Source organism: Dicentrarchus labrax, unplaced genomic scaffold (assembly GCF_905237075.1).
Source record: "Dicentrarchus labrax unplaced genomic scaffold, dlabrax2021, whole genome shotgun sequence".
Taxonomy (NCBI): Eukaryota; Metazoa; Chordata; class Actinopteri; family Moronidae; genus Dicentrarchus; species Dicentrarchus labrax.
The window spans coordinates 18,137,869-18,160,546 of NW_026136706.1; the positions used below are offsets into that span (position 1 = coordinate 18,137,869).

General features: G+C 39.1%; 1 protein-coding gene across 1 annotated transcript in view; it reads right to left on the reverse strand.

The window, feature by feature from the left end:
• Positions 1-398: 398 nt before the first annotated feature.
• Positions 399-22,678, reverse strand: part of LOC127365437 (NALCN channel auxiliary factor 1) — a 77,417-nt gene continuing 55,137 nt past the window's right edge. The window contains exons 2-3 of the mRNA XM_051403494.1: positions 8,842-9,013; positions 399-6,257 (exon numbers count right to left, since the gene is read on the reverse strand). Coding sequence (XP_051259454.1) covers positions 5,956-6,257; positions 8,842-9,013 — 474 coding nt within the window. The 3' untranslated portion in view covers positions 399-5,955. The remainder of the gene's footprint in view (positions 6,258-8,841; positions 9,014-22,678) is intronic.

Sequence of the window (22,678 nt, forward strand, 5' to 3'; positions counted from 1 at the left end):
CATTTACATCATTATTAAAGTCGATATATTATGGCATCTGCATCACCATCACCAGTTTAGCTTTAAAGATTGAAAAGCAAATAGTGGTGTAAAAACTGACTAACATTTTTTGAAATATATTAACATTTATTAAGTTAACTAGAGTATAAGAGATATAATGATTCCACTGTTTCCACTATTTCTTCATATGTTGCATAAAGTTAAATACTGAAAGGTAGGTTCCAACTTACAATATACGTTACCTTTGCTGAACTTAACATCCTTGTTGTCCACCAGCAGAGTGCATCATTAGGGATCACTGGCAGTTGTCAGATGTTGAGACATTATTGTTATCAATGCTGCTTTGAATCTTAATTGGAAAAATGTCACAGCATACAAAAACACAACAGAGGAACAGATTATATGTCTGTATTTATTTTCATCAGAACACAATTTTAATCATTGTAGCAGTAGTTTTCATACTTTTCGAAAAGATCATGACTTGTGAGACTGTTTTATAAATCATTTCATCAAAGTTGTTTGTAAAAAAATTAAAGAAGTTACTTGAACTAAAGCATCTATAATATTACAATATACTGGTAGTATAATAGTAATCATAATAATCATAATCGCAATGATACTTCTATATGACTTTGAACCTTTTTCATTTCTATAATCATAAATCTTTCGCTTTCACACACACAGAACCACAACCTTTCACAATAAGGTTGCAAAGCTGAGGACAAGTCTATTGGTTAAACCTCACCACATTCTCTTTTAACATCAATGATTTCAGACGCTTAAAATAAAAAAAGAATTAGAAGAAGAAGAAGAAGGAAGTAACGGCATGACATCAACTCAAAATACACAAGAAAACCTGGACGCAAAGACATACATTGTTCAGCATACTAGGGAACGTATTTACAACCAAAAAAGGAATGGGCTTCTGCATAGATCCACAGGATAGAGAACGGAACTATTGTGAGAACAGAGAGAGGCTGAGAGGGAGTGAAAGAGGGCAATATTTGTGTACATACCATTTGGTGGTGGGTGCACAGGGGGTTAGGGGCAAGAGGCATACATAGTATATATGTGCAGGGGTAAAACACAAAATTAGTTTTTGTAGGTTGGTATGTTATGAAATGTGACAGACCATACCCTACGACTGCTACAGACCATTGTCGGGGATCTAGACTGAATCTAAAGGACCCTACACAATTTCTCAGTATAATGCAGTAAAAAATTAACAAACCAAAACACACAACAAATAGAATTATAACAGCAGAGTAACTGTTGCGTGCATGCCTGCATTACCAATAAAAGTCAAATCAGAGATTTACATCAGTCAAATGTAATTCTAGTATTGTTTGGGAGAAATCTTGCACACAAAAATGTCCATCCTTGGTGCAAGCATGTCTGAAAGGGGTATGAAGGACAACACATATGCACAGCATTCGTACCCATGCAACCATGGCGAGGATGCATTTCTGCATGTAAAGCATACATGGCCTTTGAATGACTTTTGAATGCAGGTTTACCATGTGAATACATGTCCAACAGTTGGTGTGTGATGGTACATCACAGCATGACCGCTGACATGATGAATGAAATCACATGTACAGAATGTCTTCCAGAGATCCCTTACATGTGTTTTAGGTGAGCGTTGTGCGAGGCTTATGAGGTGCAGTCCATATATTGGCTAACATGGCACATTTCTACGACACTGACAGACCCTGTTTTCCTCCTGTTGTCCCACTATGTTTGGTCATGAAAAACAGCATGTCATATCAGATTTGAATTCAGTTTATGTTACGCAATGCAAGGTTTGCTTTGGCACCAGTTTCAGGTCATTGTCCACTTCTGTGCACTGCCTCTGACATCTTCTATCTCATTTCAGACAAGGTTTGGGGGAATATTCAATTAGACAGATGCAGGGAAAACATAGATCTACCCCTATCCTAGTCTGTTTTGATTCTTGGGGCACTGACACAGTTATTACACATTGTACAGTACAATGGTTTCATCTTACAGTCCATGCAGCTTTGGGGCTGCAGTGAATAATGAGACCACTAATGCAGCAGGTCCCTGTGGGGCTTAAGGACAGTGGTGGTTTGCCACACTTGTCCTGCAGGCCCCAAGGTCGTGGCAATGCTAATGAGTTCTCCAGAGAACACACAGCAATTAGCGACAAACACACATCTCTGCATACGCAGACGTACGCAGACGCAGACATTACACACACACGCACGCACAACAGCACACTTTTTTCCGCCGGCCCATCACCTTGTCTTCCAGAACTTGGCTTTCCTGAATCCTGTGTATATGACAGTCCTTGTGTGGTAGGTCTTCAGCAGCAGTAGCAATATAAAAGAATAAAAATATCTCCATCTACTGGTCGCCAATAGAATAGCAGCATTTTTCTATCACTGGATGCGGTCATCCAAGATGGGCATGGGTGTGCTGTGCTGAATGACAATGAGCAGTTATGTATTTCATGCAAGCAGGAATGGTGAAGTCTAGAGTGGGGCAGGGTCTAAACAGCATAAGTGTCAAAAGAAGCCAACATTCTGGTTATATAGACATGGCGTGATTAATGATGAATTTTAAATCCCCATATAAGTTATATAATAAAATTGACATCAGATATTGGATTGGACATCTCATTTAAGTAATCAACATACTTGAGAGTGAAAAAAAATGCATTCAGCAACATCTGTTTATCTTCAAATACCTGATCTCACAGCCTTGTTCATCGAAGAGACCAAAGAAAATCTAAAAACTAAAAGAAGAAGTCAGCCCTTAAGGTCACACCATTCCTTTCTGTTCACATGCTGGTCAACATTTGTAAAATAAACAGTGTCAGCTGACTTAGACGATTATCAGATTAGGCCATTAGTGCTTACACAAACAGTGACGCGCTCCTCTCTCTGGATTTGTTTCTGTTCCTGCTCTCCACTGCTCTCCAGCTAACAGCCAGTGGAACACCTCTGTACTGCAGGTGTATAGGAAAAAAAAAAAAAAAAAACGGAAATGAGCCACGTTATTTTAACTTTTCTCTGCTAACAATTTGGATGTGCATGTTGTCAAGTGTGTCTGACCATGTTGATGGTAATGTCTGTACTGTATATCTTAATAAGCCCTTTACTCAATGAGACATTTGAAGAGAAAAGTACAAGACGGTGGGCGTGCTACAGGAGCTGATTTGGGATCAGATGTGGTGTGGATTGGGGCTGAGAACAAAAATCAACAAAAGAGACCGTGATAACCTTTCAGAGAGCCTCCACATGCAGTTCCTGAAAATGGATTACACATTTTGTTTCAACAGAAACAAACTGACCATTTTGAACAAATTGTGTCTGTTGGTGTGATGTAGAATGTCATTATTGTATAACCAGTCTAATATTAATGTTATGGGTTTTTTCCTTTATACTGCAGGTAGCATGCTACCTTTCCTAGCAAAATGTTGATATTAGCTTCATTATAACTGCATGGAAATTACAGTTCAGTTCAATCATAATAAAAAGTCCTTAAGTCATGTTTCCTGTGGATAAAAAGGCCTGAGGTTAAAATGACACCACTCATACAGACGTCAGCGTTGGTTCAAGGGCAAACAGTAAATTGAGTTATTTGCAGTAGTGGTGATAGAATAAAATGAAATATACTTGAACTGCTTTTTACATTTGATTATTAATCAAATGCCACCAGCAGGGAGACAGAAAATAACTGAGGCTTTTGAGGCAGAGAAGACAGAAGAACCTTCAGTAACCATCTTTTTTATGTTACAACATTATTTTGATTGGATTCTACCTTTAAACTCTAAAATAACAAAAGCTTTGTCATCTGCAGCTAAAATCCACTGCTAAAATCCTGATGTCAGTTAACTTTGCTCAGCAACGTTGCTGAAAAGTGACCAGAATCTGAATGAGGTTTTGGTAAAATGCCTGAAATCACATCTTTGGTTAAGACAAGCTTAACACAATTTCATGTTTTGTTCTGTGAGATAAAAATATTCTGTGTGCTTATTTAGCTTTCATGTGCACTAATTAGTGAGCTAGTGCCTTTAATAGTAATAGTAATAGCATTATTAAATGGTAGTGAATAAAATATTTACCAACACCAGCGTAGCGGTTCCCTGACCCTCCTATATTTGCTGATGTCACAATGTTTACTTCCAATTACTTTTTGTTAATTCAAAACACAGCAGAGTGCAACACGAGGAAGGCTAATGCTTTAGTTTAGCAGCGTTAAACCATGTTAATTCAACATATAATAATCAATCAATAATTATTTATGGTCAATTTGTAATGATTTTAAATTATTCTGATGCTTATTTTGTTTATATGACCCGGTCCTATCATAGTAATAGCCTGAAACTTAAAGGATCCTTCTGGTTTATTACAGCTTGCATCTTACTTTTGTAGTTATGGCCATCATTTCTTTTTTTTATAATAACATTTTTCTCAACAACTACTGATCAACATTGCTGCAATGAAATTTATTGGGGAAAGAATTCAGTTTAGCCAGATTATCTAAATAAGAGTGCACTGTGCAGATTGCACAGGATGTGTGCACACTCAGTCTTAAGTTGACTAACCAGAGGTTTGTTTAAACAGTGAATGCTAGTGTCTCTTCACTGTGAGATCTCATTTTATCACTGTCGTCCCACTTTCTGAAAGCAAGTGAATACAGTGCTGTGATAGGAATCAAGATATCCTTCGAGACACTGAGCATTGGTAACATTGGAAGTATGCATCCCATTTGTTCCCCATGTTTTTTCACAGTTTAGCCAGGTGTTAGCTTTTCACTAATGCTAATTATAGAAATGTTTTGATCCTCGAAAAGGGTGTTAATAGGTAAATATTATTATACTTCCTAGCAGTGCCCGATATGCCATTTTTTCTAGATAGTGAATTTATGACCTACTCTGACAAAGGGTTTGACCTAAGCCAGGCCATACAACAAAGATAGCAATCATACAGGTTAGTTAATAAATATTTACTGTATATCTATTTCAAAACGCGCATGTATCGGACTGATATTTGCTGTCAGCCGATACGCAAAATTCAGGTATCGGAATCAATGAGGAAAAAATAGTATAGGAACATCTATAAATATTATCTCACAAAACAAAGTGAGGGAAAACCATAAACCTGTGTTAAACACAGTGCTTATGATGGACATCCGAACCCCATTCAAAACCCAATGAAATCTTAATGGGATTGTGGCCAACAAACCAGCATGGCAGAGCTAAGTGACATCTGAGGAGGGGGGCGGTGGGGGCATCATCGCTGCACCAGCCTGTTAGGTAGACTTTTAGGGTCCATGTCAGCAACACATTCATCCTCTCTCTCTCTCTTACACACACACACACACACACACACACACACGTAAAGACATGCACACAAGCACACACACGCCCATGCATGCTCGTACACACACACAGCAAAATCTAGAGACAGAAACAATCACACACTCACCACTTGCAGCTAATTATTTTTTTTACACATTATCTGTCTTATTTAGAGAACACATTTTCTTCCTGTATGAGAGACCCCAAAACAAACACAAAGGATGAACATAAGAAAGAGAATATGATTGTGTTATTCCATAGTCAGCCAGTGCAACAGAAACCAATAATTGGAACACAGTGTAAAAAAGCGTAGTGAGAGAAACTCAGCCATGAGGAAGCCGACCTTCCCACTCAACAAAGGCTGTGGCATTGTCCCCTTTCTATCTAAGGGACTGGTTGAGTCCCTTAGTATGTCTGTTTGTTTACGTATTTGTTTATTTTGATTGATTTGTGTGTCTTTCGTCTCAAAGCGTCCCACATTTCCCATTTGCCAGAAAGCGTTGCAGAATGTCCACAGGCACACAGCTCCAGCCGTTAGCACAACTGTGGATGTATTTTTCCACACTTGGTTGCCATGGCGAGGGAATCCCCCACCCCAACAACCTCACCTCCTCCTGGCAGCTCTATCACTCCTCGTTGGCAGGGCTCTCCTCCAGAGGCGTGATGGCGGGGAGGCCCAGTCCTGTTGCATTGTGGGATGCAGTGAGGCTGGCAACAGTGTGTAGGAGGACGAGGACCAGCAGGCAGAGTTTGAGCCGGCTGTTACACAGTCTGCAGGCTGCCGAGGAGCTGAGGGAGGTACGGTGCTGGCATGGCGGGTGAGTTCTTTTCAGGGTACCCCGGGAACGGTTGTCCACTTTCAAGTCCCACCGCACGTCACAGCACTCTGCATCTGGGTCCACACCTGATGGATAGTCCTCCAGCAGCCCTGGGGGTTGTTTTGGGGGAAGGGGGTTGGTGGTGGTGGTGGAGATATAAACAGTTAGCTCACAGCTCACATGTTGCCTTAAAGATTTTTAAATCCTGTACTTGCTTCCTGTCAGTAAAAGAGTATTGCTGCTTGTCCTGCTTCCCCCACAAGCACTGCTTTGAGAATCAAAAGATATAAAAGACAATAACAACAACAGTCTTCAGTGAGAAGGAATTTCTATGAACTTGTTCATTTTCAAGTTGAAATTATGGTTGAAAAGCACCGCAGCCATACAGCTCAGAGCACTACAATGTAAGAAAACAAAACAAAACAAAAAAAACACACAGACACAAAGACATCCTCTGCAAATACAGGAAACACTGCAAGTCATACATAACAAATCGTAACTGAGTTAACAACACAAAAGAAGTTTTCAGGTAACTCTAAAAAATAAGGAATTATAGTAATTAGGAAAAGGCTGACTTTGACTCCTCTCTTTTCTGTTCTGCTCTGCAATTCAATTAAATAACTAAAGACAACTTTGACTTTGTGACTAAGCCTTTAGACACAATACAGAAGTGCTTTTTATGTATGGAGACTACCAAAATACCAAAAATGTAAAGCAACAAACAAGAAACATGGAAACACAAAGTACAGTACATACTAAAGATACATTCAACATAGCAACAAAAGCATTATGTATCAAAGTATGCTTCATCGACATAAGGACTGACATCACAAACACCTATCTGACACTGTCTTCACTGACATTATAAGCAAACAGGGTTGGTCACGGCCTGTGTGCATGCTAATGTGAGAATAGAAAGTTGAAGAACTGTGCGCCCACTCAGCACAGTTTGACTGTCAACAGCTTAAATGTGACAAGAGGAACCATGTAATTACTGCATGTTTCTGACAAATATGCATTTAGAGTGACCATGTTTGCAAAGTTATTGATATAAAAGTGCCAAAAACAATATCTTGTATTTTTCATCTTTTCAGAAAAACCCATGAAAAGACTAAAACCAATTAAAGGTCCAGTGTGTAACATTTAGGAGGATCTATTGGCAGAACTGGAATATATTATTCATAACTATTTTTTCATTAGTGTATATTTACCTGAATACAGGAAGGCCTTTTTTTAATCTACAGACACCACAGGTCGCCTTCTGCGGAGTCCGCCATGTAGAACCACCACCAGATGCCATTCAATTCTACACACTGAACCTATTAGTGATCCTACTAACAAGTATCTGTGTAGTCAAATCCTGATGTTTACTCTTACGCCTTTGACCTCACCTCCAATTGTCTAAAAATGATTAAAAATGCATCACTAAGCTACACCGTTGCACTGGATGACATGTTCCCTCATTAAGATGAACACGGGCACTGTAGTTTATTTTGAATTCCACATACAGTTACATACTGCTGCTGCTAACACTCACTAGTGTATTGATCTACAGCTGAAAACTCTAACAAATGTACCATTTACTCCTGCCAAGAACTACAGCACCCAGCTGTTTTAGAAAATGATTTTTAAATGTAAAAGTATCGATATGTGATGCATTTTTAAAGATTTCTTCAGATGGAACGAATTGACTTCAGCTACAAAACTATACAGCATTGCCAGCCTTTAATGTCAAATTCAAAGAGTGATAAAAGCAACCTTATTTAATATTCTTCATAAATACATACATTTTTTAACACAAATAACAAACATTTACATTGAATTTCTTCTGTCATACTGTACATGAATGTAACCTGATGCTCAACAAGACCACCAGAGGGCAGCATTAACATGTGAGTTAAGTGTTTGTCTTTGTTTTAATCATGTTTCAGGGACAAAAATCTGCTCACACAGTAATACTGTGGGTGTCTCAACTTACATGTACATGGAGACAAGGTTAACCATTTATTTAAGATTCAGATTTGTATGCGTGTGTGTGTGTGTGTGTGTGTGTGTGTGTGTGTGTGTGTGTGTGTGTGTGTGTGTGTGTGTGTGTGTGTGTGTGTGTGTGTGTGTGTGTGTGTGTGTGTGTCGGGTTGAAAGTAAGCATTGCATTCACTAACCAACACTGACCCACAGAGTGCTATATGCTGTTCAGTACAGACCGAGCAGACTTTCTGTCACAGTGCTCAACTGTTCTGCTGCCTCTTGGTGCTGTGAATAATTGGCAACAATTTCTTTCTTCTTTCGATGGTGTATCACCCTGTTAGTCCAGTGATTAGACAGAACATCCTGTAACTGTAAAGTCACAAGTGTTCACTGTGTGTCCATCAGAGATTTTGTGTCCTATTGAAGTATCATGAGCATGACGCTATGCTCCCTACTGTATGTGCTCACTCATTGAATAGTAAGTTACTTAAGGCAAGAGCATGATCTACAGTACATGAGGTGGATAGAGAAGCTTGTTACTGGTAGTTTCGAATCCAGGGATTAGGGGAAGTAATGCTCTTTTAACACTCAAATAGTCAACGAAGCTCTCCTCTACCCAGTCAAAGTTAGTTACACTAGGCAGCTATATGTAGGCCAATGCCTAGGAAAACAAACACAGGACATACAAACAAAAAGAAGAATGAATTGTAAGATGATTTCTTATACCTGTGCATATAAAACTGGGGCTGCCTCCATGAATGAGATCATCATTGTCGGGCAGGACGAAGGGGCACCGCTGCTGCACCTCCAGGCAGTACTGACCACAGGGGATTCGCTTACTGCAGTGCATCTGGGTGGTCTGGAAGTACTGAGAACACAGCCACGGCTTATACACCATCTAGGTGGGAGACACAGAGGTGAGGGCAGGGGAGAAAGCGAGAGAAAGATGGAGGGGGTGCAGAGAGAGGATATTGATGGGTTAGGGAGGGGTGCGTTGGATAGTATGCATACACACATGCACACTCTCACATGTACAGAAAATGCACCATCCATGACCTCTACAGCTATTGATTCACACAGGAATGAGCAGATATCCTGGTGATCCTAATACCCACTGGTTAATGAATGTGGCTGTTGCTGGGAAGTCATCAATTTGTCAGACAACATACAGTATTACCCAACCTCCCCTTCAGAATCACTGTGGACTGGATAAATCCTGTTTTTATATGCAATGATCTGAAGTGTTTAAAGTCACAATCTATACTGTAATCCTACTGTAAACATGTACACCCACCACCAAAAATCACATCAGTAACAAAAGATCTCAAAGTCCTCACTCTCACATTAATACATATATATACATTTAAGTTATTTAGGATTATATATATATACAGTCTAATAATTTATTACAATCCACAGAATCAAACATGACAGCTGTGCAAAAATCAACACTATCATCCGACAAAGTAATACTGATTTTATTCCTGAATTTAACAAAAAGTCCAGTATGTGCCTGCATTGGTTTCTCATAAACCCCCATGAGTATGCAATTTTATACCTACATGGGAGAGGTTAGAAACAATAAAAACTATAAAGAGAGACATTTACACTGTGCACATACAGTGAATGGCTATTGCTGAAAAAAAAAGCAGACCAGAACTAATCTTTAAAAAAATAAAAATAAAAAAGTATTATACCTTGAAAGGAACTAAATGTAAATTACAAACAGTGTTGATTGACAGCTCTTTAAATACAATATCAACAGCAGTAATGTTTGTAAACACAGCACAAAAAGTGTCGTCAGGTTACAAATATCCAATAACGCAAGCTACAGTATACGGTCAAAACAGGGCCATTACGTAATGTTGATGTCTGTGTGCGGTAATTTGGTAATATTTTCTCACCCATTTTCTCAACTCCACAAGTGCACAAGTGGGGACAAATGATTTACTTAGCACCTTATTTTTCTTTTCTCATGCGATAAGGTGGTCGCCTCATTGTGTGGCGTTATCACCTGCAGCAATTAGCTGGTATTTCCTGTGAAACACTCCAGGGGCTGTGAGGCAAACTAGCACCTGCTGTGAGCTAATCATCGCACCTAAAACAGTGCACTAAACCATAGATCGTATCACTCCTCCAAAGATATTTACATGTTCCTATTTTAGTTATGCATGTATGTATGTGTGCATATGTGTGTGTGCTAGAGAGAGAAGGGAGCAAGACAGTGTGTGTATGAATATATATTTTCTCAATGACGCACATAAATACCAATGAAATCCTTGAACACATCAAAGAAGAAATATACACAAGTGCAAAAAATGTAATAAAAAAACACAAAAGACAGCATGGATGTACAATATATAAAAGCTTGCTTTCTGAATGGATTTTTTAGATGCTACATGGAGTTGCTAACATGCTTCTTTTTGCGTGGCACACTTAATCCCCCTCTTTTTCTTCCATGCAAAGATGTTAGTTGTCCTTGACTGCTCTGTAATATGGCATAAAACGTTTGTCTCTCATTTTACAACTTAGCCTGCATATAAATAAGCAAAAAAGAAGGAAATAATTTATTTAAATGAGGAAAAAAATTATGCAAAATAGGAAACTATTCTTAGAAATCGTCTGTCTTTGATTCATGTAAATTACCGAGATTTTGAGTTGGGGAACATTACTGTAGTTTAAAATGTTGCTAGAATAACAAAGAGAAGTTTAACAGTCGTCTTTACTGAGACAATTACCTATTGTCTGGTACTCAAATATCTATTGTGCTTGTGATGGCCACTGTGAGGTGTCATTTTCTGAAATGTATTATATCATTATATCATTATATAAATATTGATTCAAAAAAACATCCTTACAGTTGGGCTGAATCATCTGTCATGCATATTGTAGAGTGAGATAAGAATGCGATGCATGACTGAACACGTGCACATGCAGACATTCTGCACACAGATGCCGTACTGTAAATTGCTGTGTGCTAATAATTAGATTTCCAGTCTAAGATAAGGTTGGTTACTGAGAACACCCAATACACACTCTCACACTCACACGCACACACACTGTCCTTCTCTCTAATTTATTACTGTGAATGTCACTAATTAAAATGTGGTCACATGACCTAAATTATGTATTGTACACACACATATTTATATTTCTGAATTATTAACAGTGATTCTGTGTATGTGTGAATATAAGTGTCCACGTGTGTGTGTGTGAGAGTTAGTACACGGTTGTCTTTTGCATTTTGCTTGTGCAACACATTTTCCATTTTTATGTCCTCCTGTTCCCAGTGCAGCTCATCCTGTAGCTGTCAGCATGCGGAGATAAAGACAAACTGAGCCAAATTCTACAACGTATCACATTACACTAACAATGTCATTGGCAATAAGCGTCAGTAGTGTCAAGTGTTTTGGTATCAGACATTTCCCCTACACAGCAGAATCTCAGAAAACCGTGTTAAAGCCAAGGTCTGTCTGGTCATTTGCACTGAGGCTCAGACACATATAAAAAATCAAAAGCTGAATAATCAATAACATCACAACTGAAGAGATTATCTTTAAACACCGCCTGAAGCAGCTCCTTGGCTTTCACCTGAGTATCATTTTTCGATCCGTTTCACATTTATTTATATCATAATAGTGTATAGTAATCAAGGTGTGACACTTGAGACCCCCTGAATGCCTCAACAGCACAATTTTTGGAGGGAAACCTTTAAAAATGTATTTGTTACTTGTCACCAATGTCTTTTTTAATCTATTTCCAGTATTCATTATTCAAATTGCAAAATATTGATTGCCAATAAATACCAGGTTGTTTCTAGTAAGGCCATGAGCACTGTTGCAAATGGGTTAGGGTTGAAATGCCTGAAATGCTTTTTTTTTCTGCCTCAACATTATGGTTACACTCAACTCGGTTAAAAACACAGACTCAGTACGCATCAAGTCGGAAAAACATGTCAAAGAGAAAGCAAAGTTCATTACTTACTAACTAAGTTGAAAAATTGTACAGTGACACACAAGTATGCGTGTGTTGGGTTTAGGTTGTGGCCGTGTGTACATGGGTTAGAGAGACAGAGGCAAGTGTGCTGTGTGGATTCTGTTAAAGGGCATAGTTGTGTGGTTGTGTGGTTGTGGCCTTATTGTTAACAATATTGTTAGTAGTTGATTGCCTTGTATTTTGCGTCTGTGCAACAGTGGAGCACCAGGTAGGGGGGGCCCCCTGATTACCAGCAGGTATTTCACAGACTGATAGTACTGCTTATCTGCAAGGACAAAGAACTACAGAAGGTTGGATCTAGGTGACACCCACACCAAGAGACTAGAACAAAAAAGGGCAAGTGTGCCCTTTGAGCCTGCCAGTCTGCAGAACATCTGTCTGAAATGAAACAGATGTGGCGAGAAACTATGGCTGTTTTTGGCCCTTTGCCACGCAGTCATGTCCTTTCGCACTCAGTCCTAGTTAGTGAAGCCCACTGCTGCTGCTGCATACAAGATCTCTACTCCCTCAATCATCAGTCTACTGTAGACGCATGACTGGTAGGTAGTTTATCATCCTGCTGTCAAATCTCACAGAGGGAGATAGAGACAACGAGTGAGAGAAATAGTGGAGAGCAGTGTCATGATAGAAATAGTGGTAGGATGGACTCTTTCTCTCCTTTATATAACTTTTTCCCAATCTGCTGTGTTCTCTTAACCCCCTTGGGGAGGGAGTAAAATACTGCCTTCTTCTCAATCACCGACTCAGTGAGTTAGAGGTCAGCCAGCTGGCTTTCAAGTTTTTACTCTCCTTTTTCTGTTACCTTTCACTTCCTTTTACATCTCCCATTCGACTTTGCTGTTTTAACTCTGTATCATCGTTCCCGTTGAGGGTGTGACTGCGATACACTCTCAGATGGTTTGATTTGCTAGTGATGCTGATTTACCGTAAATTCGGAGAGAAAAAATACTAAATTTATTTTCAAATAATGACGAAGTCTGAACTAAAAGCCTGAGTTACTAGCTGAATTTCTCTTCTAAACAGAACTGCTCTTCTCACTTATGAATTACTTACAATCGCTTCTACTTTGACGGTTTTTCTTTTCTATCGCTGTTAAGCTACTATCAATAAAACCAAAACCAGGAAGGGGAAGGATTATCCCATTTGAGTTGCTCGGAGACTTTAAATGTGAAACATCTATGCAGGACGTGTTAATATTAATAAACACCGATCAAAAAAATGGTAAGTTCAGTCAACTGGAATAAACAAATGACTGAGATGATTTCTCTTAAACAAAGAATTTTGGACCAAGGATGCAGTGACTATGATGTGACTGTGTTGTTGTGCTGATTAAATTAATGCTGTGTAATAGGCTTTATCCTAAATGTATTAAGATGTAACAGGTAAGCATGAAGGAGGTTTTGAGTTCAGAGCTCTTCATTAACACCAAAATACCATTTGTCTTAGTCAAAGCAATAAAGCTCTCTAATATAAGACTGTTTTATTTAAAGGCCTGGTTCTCTCAAATATGAAATCTTAAAAGGTAAGAAAAATAACCAGCAATCATCTTCAGTGGACACAGTGGATATAAATAGGCGTGCTCTAGGCACTGTGAAAAAAATCTTGGAGATGACAACAACAACTCATAGACTATATAAAGACCCATATCAGCAGCTAAGAGAGGGTCTTAGGGAAAATTAGAGAAACTGGAGCTCCTGGTTTATCTGAAAATGTGTCTGTTTGCTTTGAGCTATCATCACACAGAGTTGGTGCTTGTTGTCGCTGCAAAAAAAAACTTGCAACTCGCTTTCAAAACCCTTCAGTGGTCAAAGCGAGATGAAAGTTTGCTTTTGAAATGTTTAAATAAACCAGTTTAAAAGATATAGCTGACACTAACAGTTCACTCTCCAGCTCTCCATACAATCTGTATACTTTTTGAATTGCAAAAATATAATGCCACAATATTCTATTACACCTCACTCCCTCTCTGTTCTCCACTGGTTTTCTTGCCTGCTAGTGATCTGCAGAGTTGAGACTCAGCTGTCTCCTGGATTGGATTATTTCATAACGATTAGGCTAATAAGGTTGTAATTGATGGAGGGCCATACCCTGCCCTGTGGTATTGGTTTAAAGTGGCCCCGGATGGCCCTGCCTTGTCAGTGCCTCGTCTTTCATGGTTTATCTGGACTTGTGGTTGTGGCTAACCTGCTGACAGAGGCTGAGGGAGCTATAGCAACACACCGGATCACTGCAACTCATCGCTCGTCAACATGCAGACCAGTATGGCACCGCTACAGAGAGGCACAGACACACATAAACACACAAAGACTCTCATGAGCTGCCCTGTCAATTACAACTAACACAACCATTCATTGCTTCGCTGAATTTAGGCTATCATGTTTTCTTTTATCCTCTTTTCTGCTCTGTTTATTTAAATGATTCTTAAATAATGGTTCAGGACAAGTGTACAGTACAATAGCATGGTATTAGCATAAGTTTGAGTTGTGTCAGACTGGGGCATGGGTGTAAAACAACTGAAGGAACTGAAGTTAAGCCTCATCATCTCGGCTTTGTACAGATTTTTTTCTCCCCGCACCAAAACGTTGTTAGGTCTCCTGCTGATAAAAAAGTACTTTGCAGTCAAGTACAGCTAAGAAAATCTAAGAATGACCACCCAAATGCACCATATTCCCTGAGTATGTAAAATAACTAGAAATGGTTAAAGTAGAGAATGCTTTTAGATTATGTGACTTTTTCTGGTGAGTTTCACACTTTAAATATTGTACATAAATAGATAATTCTTTTTTATACTGAAATTAATGTATGGACCCCATGCACTGTATACTGTCCACAAATAAGATGTAATTTTCTATACCCTGTCCACAGAAGCACAGATTATTATTCTGCATGCTCTCCACAGAGTTGGACAAAATGAGCAGTCCATTCAAGCTGTGACACTAAGGCAGTTCGAGATGTAAGGGGTCAAATAGAGGGTGTTCTTTAGTAGGAGCCAGCCTGTAAACTATCATTTCAATTCCTACAGCAGCAGGCACAGCAATGCCCCATGGGAGCTCCACTACAAGATGGGCCTGAAGGGTCGAATAGCAAAGGTTACACCAACTCTAATCTGAAAAACAACATCCACATACGCAAACAAACGAGTGTGCATGGCTAAACATGTCGGTACTAAGTCAATGAATGTAATCAAGCGTGAATTCAAACACAAAGAAAAAACAAACCATTGGTCTTTGCAAGGGAAGTGCACGTATAATCAGCTCAGTATCAATGCAGAACTACCCTGCTAGCAGATAACATTTAATTGGCTGTGATGTACTTATGTGCATTTCCTTGTGTGTACAGTTCAAAAATGCATGCGTGTATATTGACTCGCCCGGGGCGCCAGCACCTGGCAAGCATACACACAGTGTCAACAGCATTTATGCAGAGAAAATGTAACATAGCTCTTAACAGAAAGACAGACATGAAAAATACAGGCAGGTTTAGCCAAGATGGTTAGATGAGCCAATGAGAGTGTAATAGTAAGACAAAAGGAGGAGCCAGGCTGAAGACACATCACAATACACTGATTGAAAGTGAAGTGACGCGGAAAGCACTCATGCAACTCCCTGAGAGGCACCTATTCAATTACATTCATGTTACATTTGAATAACTCTGTGGACACAGACAGCTCTGGTTTCTCAATAATGACCCACCTGCTGTTTGTGGCAGATGCACAACAAAAATATTCACACCTACAGCAAAGACATGCACGCAATCAACGTCAGCTAAACAGCACTTTTAATATGGCCTGCTCATTTGGCAAACAAAAGCCATGCTAATGTTATTACCACACTGCAAGGACATAGAGTATTAAACTGAGTGAGGTTATTAAAAGGAGAATATAGGCAAACAAATAGAGAGACAGAAGGGGACGTGTAAAAATAGAATAATGTCAGACTACAGACGGCTCAAAGTTCACCAGACTGTTATGCTGAGACGTTTGACAGACCATGTTTCCATGTAGTGTGATTCTCAGTGCAAAGGAAAAAATACCACAAGAATTATGAGTGCTGAATTGCAGAATAGCAGCGGTACAGGGTTACATGAAAATTGAATGAATGAAAGATGCGGTCATGGCAGTGTGTGAATTAATAATGAAAGGATGAATTTCCTCCATGCAGAAGGTGTTCACTGCCTATAAGAGTGTGTCAGGTGGTGCTCTGTGCCCCCCCTCTCTGAGCCTGCAAGACGATTCGTTTCAGGTCCTCATGTCAGGGTGTCATTCTGTCTGGACCACTTGATAATGTCATCATCCAGCACCCATCTCAGACACACACACACACACACACACGCACACACACACACATATACACACACATTTATGAACTGTGTGACAAAAAAGATGCCGTTTTCAAACACAGTGTCTTTCACTGTAATTCTATTAAGGTGATGATTGTACAGTATAACATGTCTCAGCGGTTCGTGTGACTTTCCTTCCCTTTCTATCTCTGCCTGCTGCCTGCGTGTGTGATTGGTGTGGAGTTCTGATTCGGGAGCCAATAAGCACAGTGCTGGAGGACATGAAGAAATGGTCATTCATTAATTTGGGCGACTGTTCTTGGGAAGCCATTAGGAAATCATCACTCATCCAGACACACCAACAGTTTAATGCTGATCTGATCCTTCCCTGCACATCTGGACCACTTCACATTGATATTAACAGGATATCTATGTCCTTCCTGGCCAATATACTCTTGGCACTCAGCAGCTCTGAGTTGCTCAGTAAGATGTCAGTATGACCTGCCAAAACAATATATTATGTGTGTTCAGCAGCTCTGTAATTTTTCCCCTGTAGTGTGCATGTTAGCATGTTGACGTTCGCATTTAACTCAAAGCATCGCTGTGTCCAAGTACAGCCTCGCAGAGCTGCTTCTGTCGCCTCCACCAGCTAGTCTGACATTCATCCACTCACTGCATCCATTACTGCCATTCCAACACATTATTCTGTTATAGTCTATTTTATCTTTAGGCACTAGGGGGCAGTGATAAACTCTGTAAACACAATATTGACATACTATTATATGCTAAGTTAATATAGTTTGTTTAGAGCTTTTCCAGTAAAAAAACAAATCAATTATGTTCCAGAATCTGAAGACACTAACCATTGATGAGAGTCTCAGGCTGTAAGAACAAAGAATGAGTCTAAAAAACAAAACAGAGGACATTTCTGACCCAGCTAAAGTTAACAGATTACAAACTATATCTCATCATACATCACCTGTCTCATAGAGTGAAAGAAAAACATGAATAAAATCATGTGGACGCTGTACTACTTCATCCTGGCTAGTTTACATCCACAGCTCACCATGTGCTGAGCCCACCTACTGTAGACAGACAACCTCACCTTCAGACTTGATAAGGTAAGAGGAACAAAACCTCCTCTAGGAGAATACAGAAAGCAGAGAGAAGTTATGGATGTGAGGATGGAGATGGATGAGGAAGACAGGGGACATTTCCTACAGGAAGCACATCCAAATGCACAAAACATTTGCCCTAAAACTCATTTTGTTGATTAATCAAGGTTATCTGGATGTAATTCATCGGCACTGTCATGCTGACACTTACACTGATAATTAATTTGACAAAGATAATTATCAGCAAGATGGGCCTACTGTGAGTGAGAGTGATGAATCAACACCCACTGCAGTCATACAGCCTGCTGTTAGCTCTACCAGACCATACTTGTATGCATGCGCGTGTACCTGCAGCTCAGTTATCAACTCTCTCTGCCTCTGTGGGGTCAAATTCCTGCATCCACAGCCATGCAAAGCTTCTAAATAATGTAAGTAATCCCAGCAACAGACAACTGTTCACCATAACTGCACAGGATCACAGAAAAATGCCTTTCTCTTCACATAACTGCTATCTCTCCTGCTGCTATCCATGCCACCACCCCCCCACCATCTCACCTTACCCCCACTCCACCACCCTGTCTCCCTCTGCAGTGTGTACTGCAGCAGTTGGATAAAAAATGGCCTGGAAGGGGGGGCTGGCGCAAGGTTGCCAGCAGAGACATAACAGATATACACACTCACCTTCAGACACACACACCGTGCTCTCTTTCTAACTTTGCTGTGCTATTTCTCTAGCTTGCTCTCTTTCTGTCTCTTTTACAGGTAAGTAACGCACACACACACACACACACACACACACACACAGAGAGAGAAGAACAAAAGTGAATAAGAGAAAGAGTTAGAGACAGACAAGGAGGGACGGTGGTGTCAGCAGGTTTTTACAGTATTAATAAGCCACAGTTGTCAGTAGCTTGTTATCAGGGGGTTTTCTTCCCACGAGTGCCACTGACCCAGCCAGGCCAGCCATGTCAGGCCGCTCAATATTAAGTCCATGTCCTAAATTGGCCTCGTAGTTTTTCAGTTGAATACCTTTTTTGCTTTAAAGGCACATAAAGCAAATGGGCACAGCGTGTATCTTTCGCAGCGTTAGTATCTACAGTTTAGAGATGTGAAATCCACACTGCAGATAATTGATTAAAAATGTACATATTCTATTTTATATATGCATATACAAATATAAACATGCATATTTGTGCAAACCTTTCCTTCAGTAATTTCCCTCCGATGTTTTTGCTATTTGCATCTTCATAAAAAGAAAATCGGTCCATCCATGTTCATCAGGCATAGGCATGAAAGATTGAAGTCAGAGAGAAAGGAGGCAGGAATCTACAAAGGGTGTCACTGAAGTTTATCTCTGCATTTGATTGGGGGAGCTTTCTTCAAAGCAGCGCAGAAGGGAAAAAGCTGCATCTTTTAATTAAAATCTAATGTAAAGGTGAGTGCCATGGAAAGAAGGTAGAGGGACAGGTAATGAACAAGTAAATTGAATGTCCACAAGACCTATAAGAACTCATGGCTATTACTCTACAGCACTGTTAATGATATGTAGACAAGCACATAAACACAGAAAGGAACGGAGGATCACAGAAATTTGTCACTCCTACAATTTGTAATTACGATGGCTCTAAAATTTAAATGAAAGCTAAATTCTGCCCTTAATATTCAGTGTTTAACTCACTCCAAAATACAGCAAATGCTCACTGAAGTCCTCCTGCTTCATGCTGGTGTTCATGTCAACCAGCCTGAGTCGTGCCAACATGTTTGGTCTTTCTGTATCCTGTGGACGCAGTGCACAGATCTCTGATAGAAGTTGATCACTGCTGCACAAGTCAAACACAGTCTGCTTAAATTGTAATCATGTTATATATAAACCAGTGTGTGTTACTGCTGATTTGAATTTCACTCAAAAATAAAAAAATATATAAAAAATAGTTGATTTGTCACTAAACTGTGAACCAAACAGGTTATCATTGTTGGTTTGGTGGCCAAAACACACACACACACACACACACACACTGTGTGTGTGTGTGTGTGTGTGTGAGGTCACATGACACAGCGAGTCAAAGCAGAGTTAGAGTGAATAAAAGTCCTCCCTTTATCTAAAAATGAACATATCCTGCTCCTGCTGTTAAATATGCCCATTATAGCACACATCTCCCATTGGACCTACAAAGCTACACAGAGAAACAGAAACTGAGAAAGACAAACATGCCGTCTGCTCTGCATGCCTACAAGTGCAGAAAAGAGCACTCTTCCATTTGGCAAGTTTAAAACCCATGAATTCCTAAATATAAGTGAAAAGATGTAGCAAAAATAGTCAGTGCTTCATGCTAAGAATGATTACATTATTAACGTTCTATCAGACAGATTTTGTTTTGTCAAAAATGAATTATTCATATCAAAGTTACTGATTACTTTATGTGAAGTGAACATTATTTTGCCTCTGGTACCTTAATTCACCTGTAATTTGAAAACAGATTCTATCTTCAAAGTCACCCTCTTACTTGGATCTTATGTACCTCTACTTGAAAAAAGCACCAATAAGCACCAGCTGATAACGAATGTCAAACAGGAATGCACTGATTGGGAAATTCGAGGTAGATATAATTTAAAATAACAATACAGCTGGTGGGTATTGTTGTTATTTATTCACCCCTTTGTGCCAGGGAAACAAAGAAAATCGAGAAATATAAGCATCTCTGTTAGTTGCAGCTCAGTATATTTCTCACTATTCTCTCTATTTCAAAATCTAAGAGTGTTGTCTTTACTCCCATCCCAACATTACTAATATGACCTTTAAAAGTCACCCTCTCACCCCAAATTACATTTAAGCTGATAAAATGCTGACAGGAATTAATGTAATAAAGAATACTAGAATCATATAAATACGTTTTCTATAACATTTTGTCTGTCCTGTTATAAATGACCTCCATATACACAAGCTTAACGGTTTTGCCAAATATATGGAAATATAATTACTGTGTGAATTATGTTCTGTATATTCACTTATCAAATGGCTCCAACGTTTATGCACACTATTAGTGTATGGAAGTTTAACAGTATTGCACATAATGTCCTTAAAAACAGTTTTAGAATGAGATGAATTGTATAATGAGTTAACTCGATTACTGCTGAGTGTGAGTAGATTTGGTTTTACATGAATTCAAGGTGCTGACAGTATAAAGCCTGAAACATGTGAAATACAAAAACTAAAACTGATGCTTGTTGAACAGCCATACAAAAGTACAAGTACATATATCCACGCACACGTATGTGCACAATCTCTTGGTACACAGCAGAAAATCAGCACTATAAGCTGTTTAATTATCAGATAAACAGCTATCAGAGGTATTGATAATGGAGGTCTTGTCTGGGCTGGTCCAACCATAGTCAGCTGTGAACCCAAGGCAGCTGCTAAAGTACACTGCATGCCCACACACACACACGCACACACACAAATACACACACTGTGTAGAGGCCAGCTCCACTGACAAGATGTTTGACTCTGAACTTCTCAGAGAATCCAGCTGGAATTAAATTAACTGTGAGTGAGTTAGTAAGTGAGTGATCAGGCATATAACCTGATTTTAAGTAAATATAATATAGTAGTTGAAGTAAAATTGCTGAGAAATGCTTTAGCCTTGGGTGGTATGATAAATTTGACACTGACTTAATTTGTGTTCTCATATTAAATGTTGAATCAAATCAAATGCAATTAAATTAAAAACTGAAGTGTTAGAACCAATTACCCAAATTATATGATTTCACTGTGATCAAATGAAATTGTCAAGGAATAATTTTCTGATTATATTTGATCAGCCTGACATTTATTTATCACGAAATTTAAACAAGTTGTTTACTTGCCACTGATTCTTTAAACTCATTGCTGCACTAACCCACTTCCATGCATTTCAAAATTAACATTATGTGCTATTGAAAATGTCATCCCAGAGGGACTGTGCAGATGCAGATTTACATCTTGCAAGGAACATAGCAGAGTGTGATGATTTCTGACAGAAATGATGGAATCAACATCATCTTTTTTGCTAGTTACATGACAAACACAAAGGACAAACCTGTGCAATTCAATGAGTGCATGTTGTATTTAAAGAAATTTGACTGAATATGATGGAGGTGCCATTGAGTTGAGTTAAATAATGTGACCTTGAAAGCAACCTTTAATTAAAGGTGGTAGAGATAGCAAAAATCAAATTAACCATGAATGCACCATATCATTTGATAGCTATCGATTCCACCCCTCATATCAGATTATAGGCTACTATGGTGCACTTAGTATTCACAGTGACTGTGCCTATTGGCTGTGTATAAAAATACGGAGCCTGTTTTTCCATTTTTATGCTGCCAAATGAACATCAAGGTAAAGGCTGAACAGAAAGGATCTGTTGGTCATATCCACATATTTTAATACAGTTTAAACTTCCTTTTCAAAGTTAAAGCACTGTATAAATCTTTTGTTTAGTTCTGAGAGAATTTGCATGCCAGATGCAGCTGTCACATAAATGAGCATTTTTTTCTACTGACACTGCAGGTCGCCTCCCATAAAGTCTGTCATGTTTAATCGCCATATTTCTACAGTAGCCCAAAACGGACAAATGAAACACTGGTTCTAGTTAGGGCCGTTCACGTTTGTCGGCCAATATATAACCAAGGGAGTTGCAATCTGCAACTACCCCACTAGATGCCACTAAATACTACACATTGGACCTTTAAAGTGACTGGTTTCAAAAATGAAACTACACATGAACACAGCAGAAGCATGGCTGGAATAAGGATGATATGCACATAGGTCTGAAATTTTTTCTTAGTCTTGTATCCAAACAGAGGATGATGCATTTGGACCACCAGTCTTACATTGATATACACGCTTGAAATGCTTTGTAAGTTCAGTCAGTTGGTGTTGCTTTCTACACAGACGCTATGGAGAGGTGTGTATGACTTATTTTATTATTACTTTATGGGAAACATTTCGTGATCAAAGGTAAAGTGAGAAGCTGCCATGACATAGCTTGTATCTGGGATGCTGTTCTTCTAACTAATATGTCTCAATATTTTCGGGTGGGTAAAAGGGGCAGGAAAAATATGTGTTTATTTAGGGTATTTCTGGAACAGCTCAGGTCAAGCAAAACATGCTTTGTCAGCAATGCTTCTGAGAA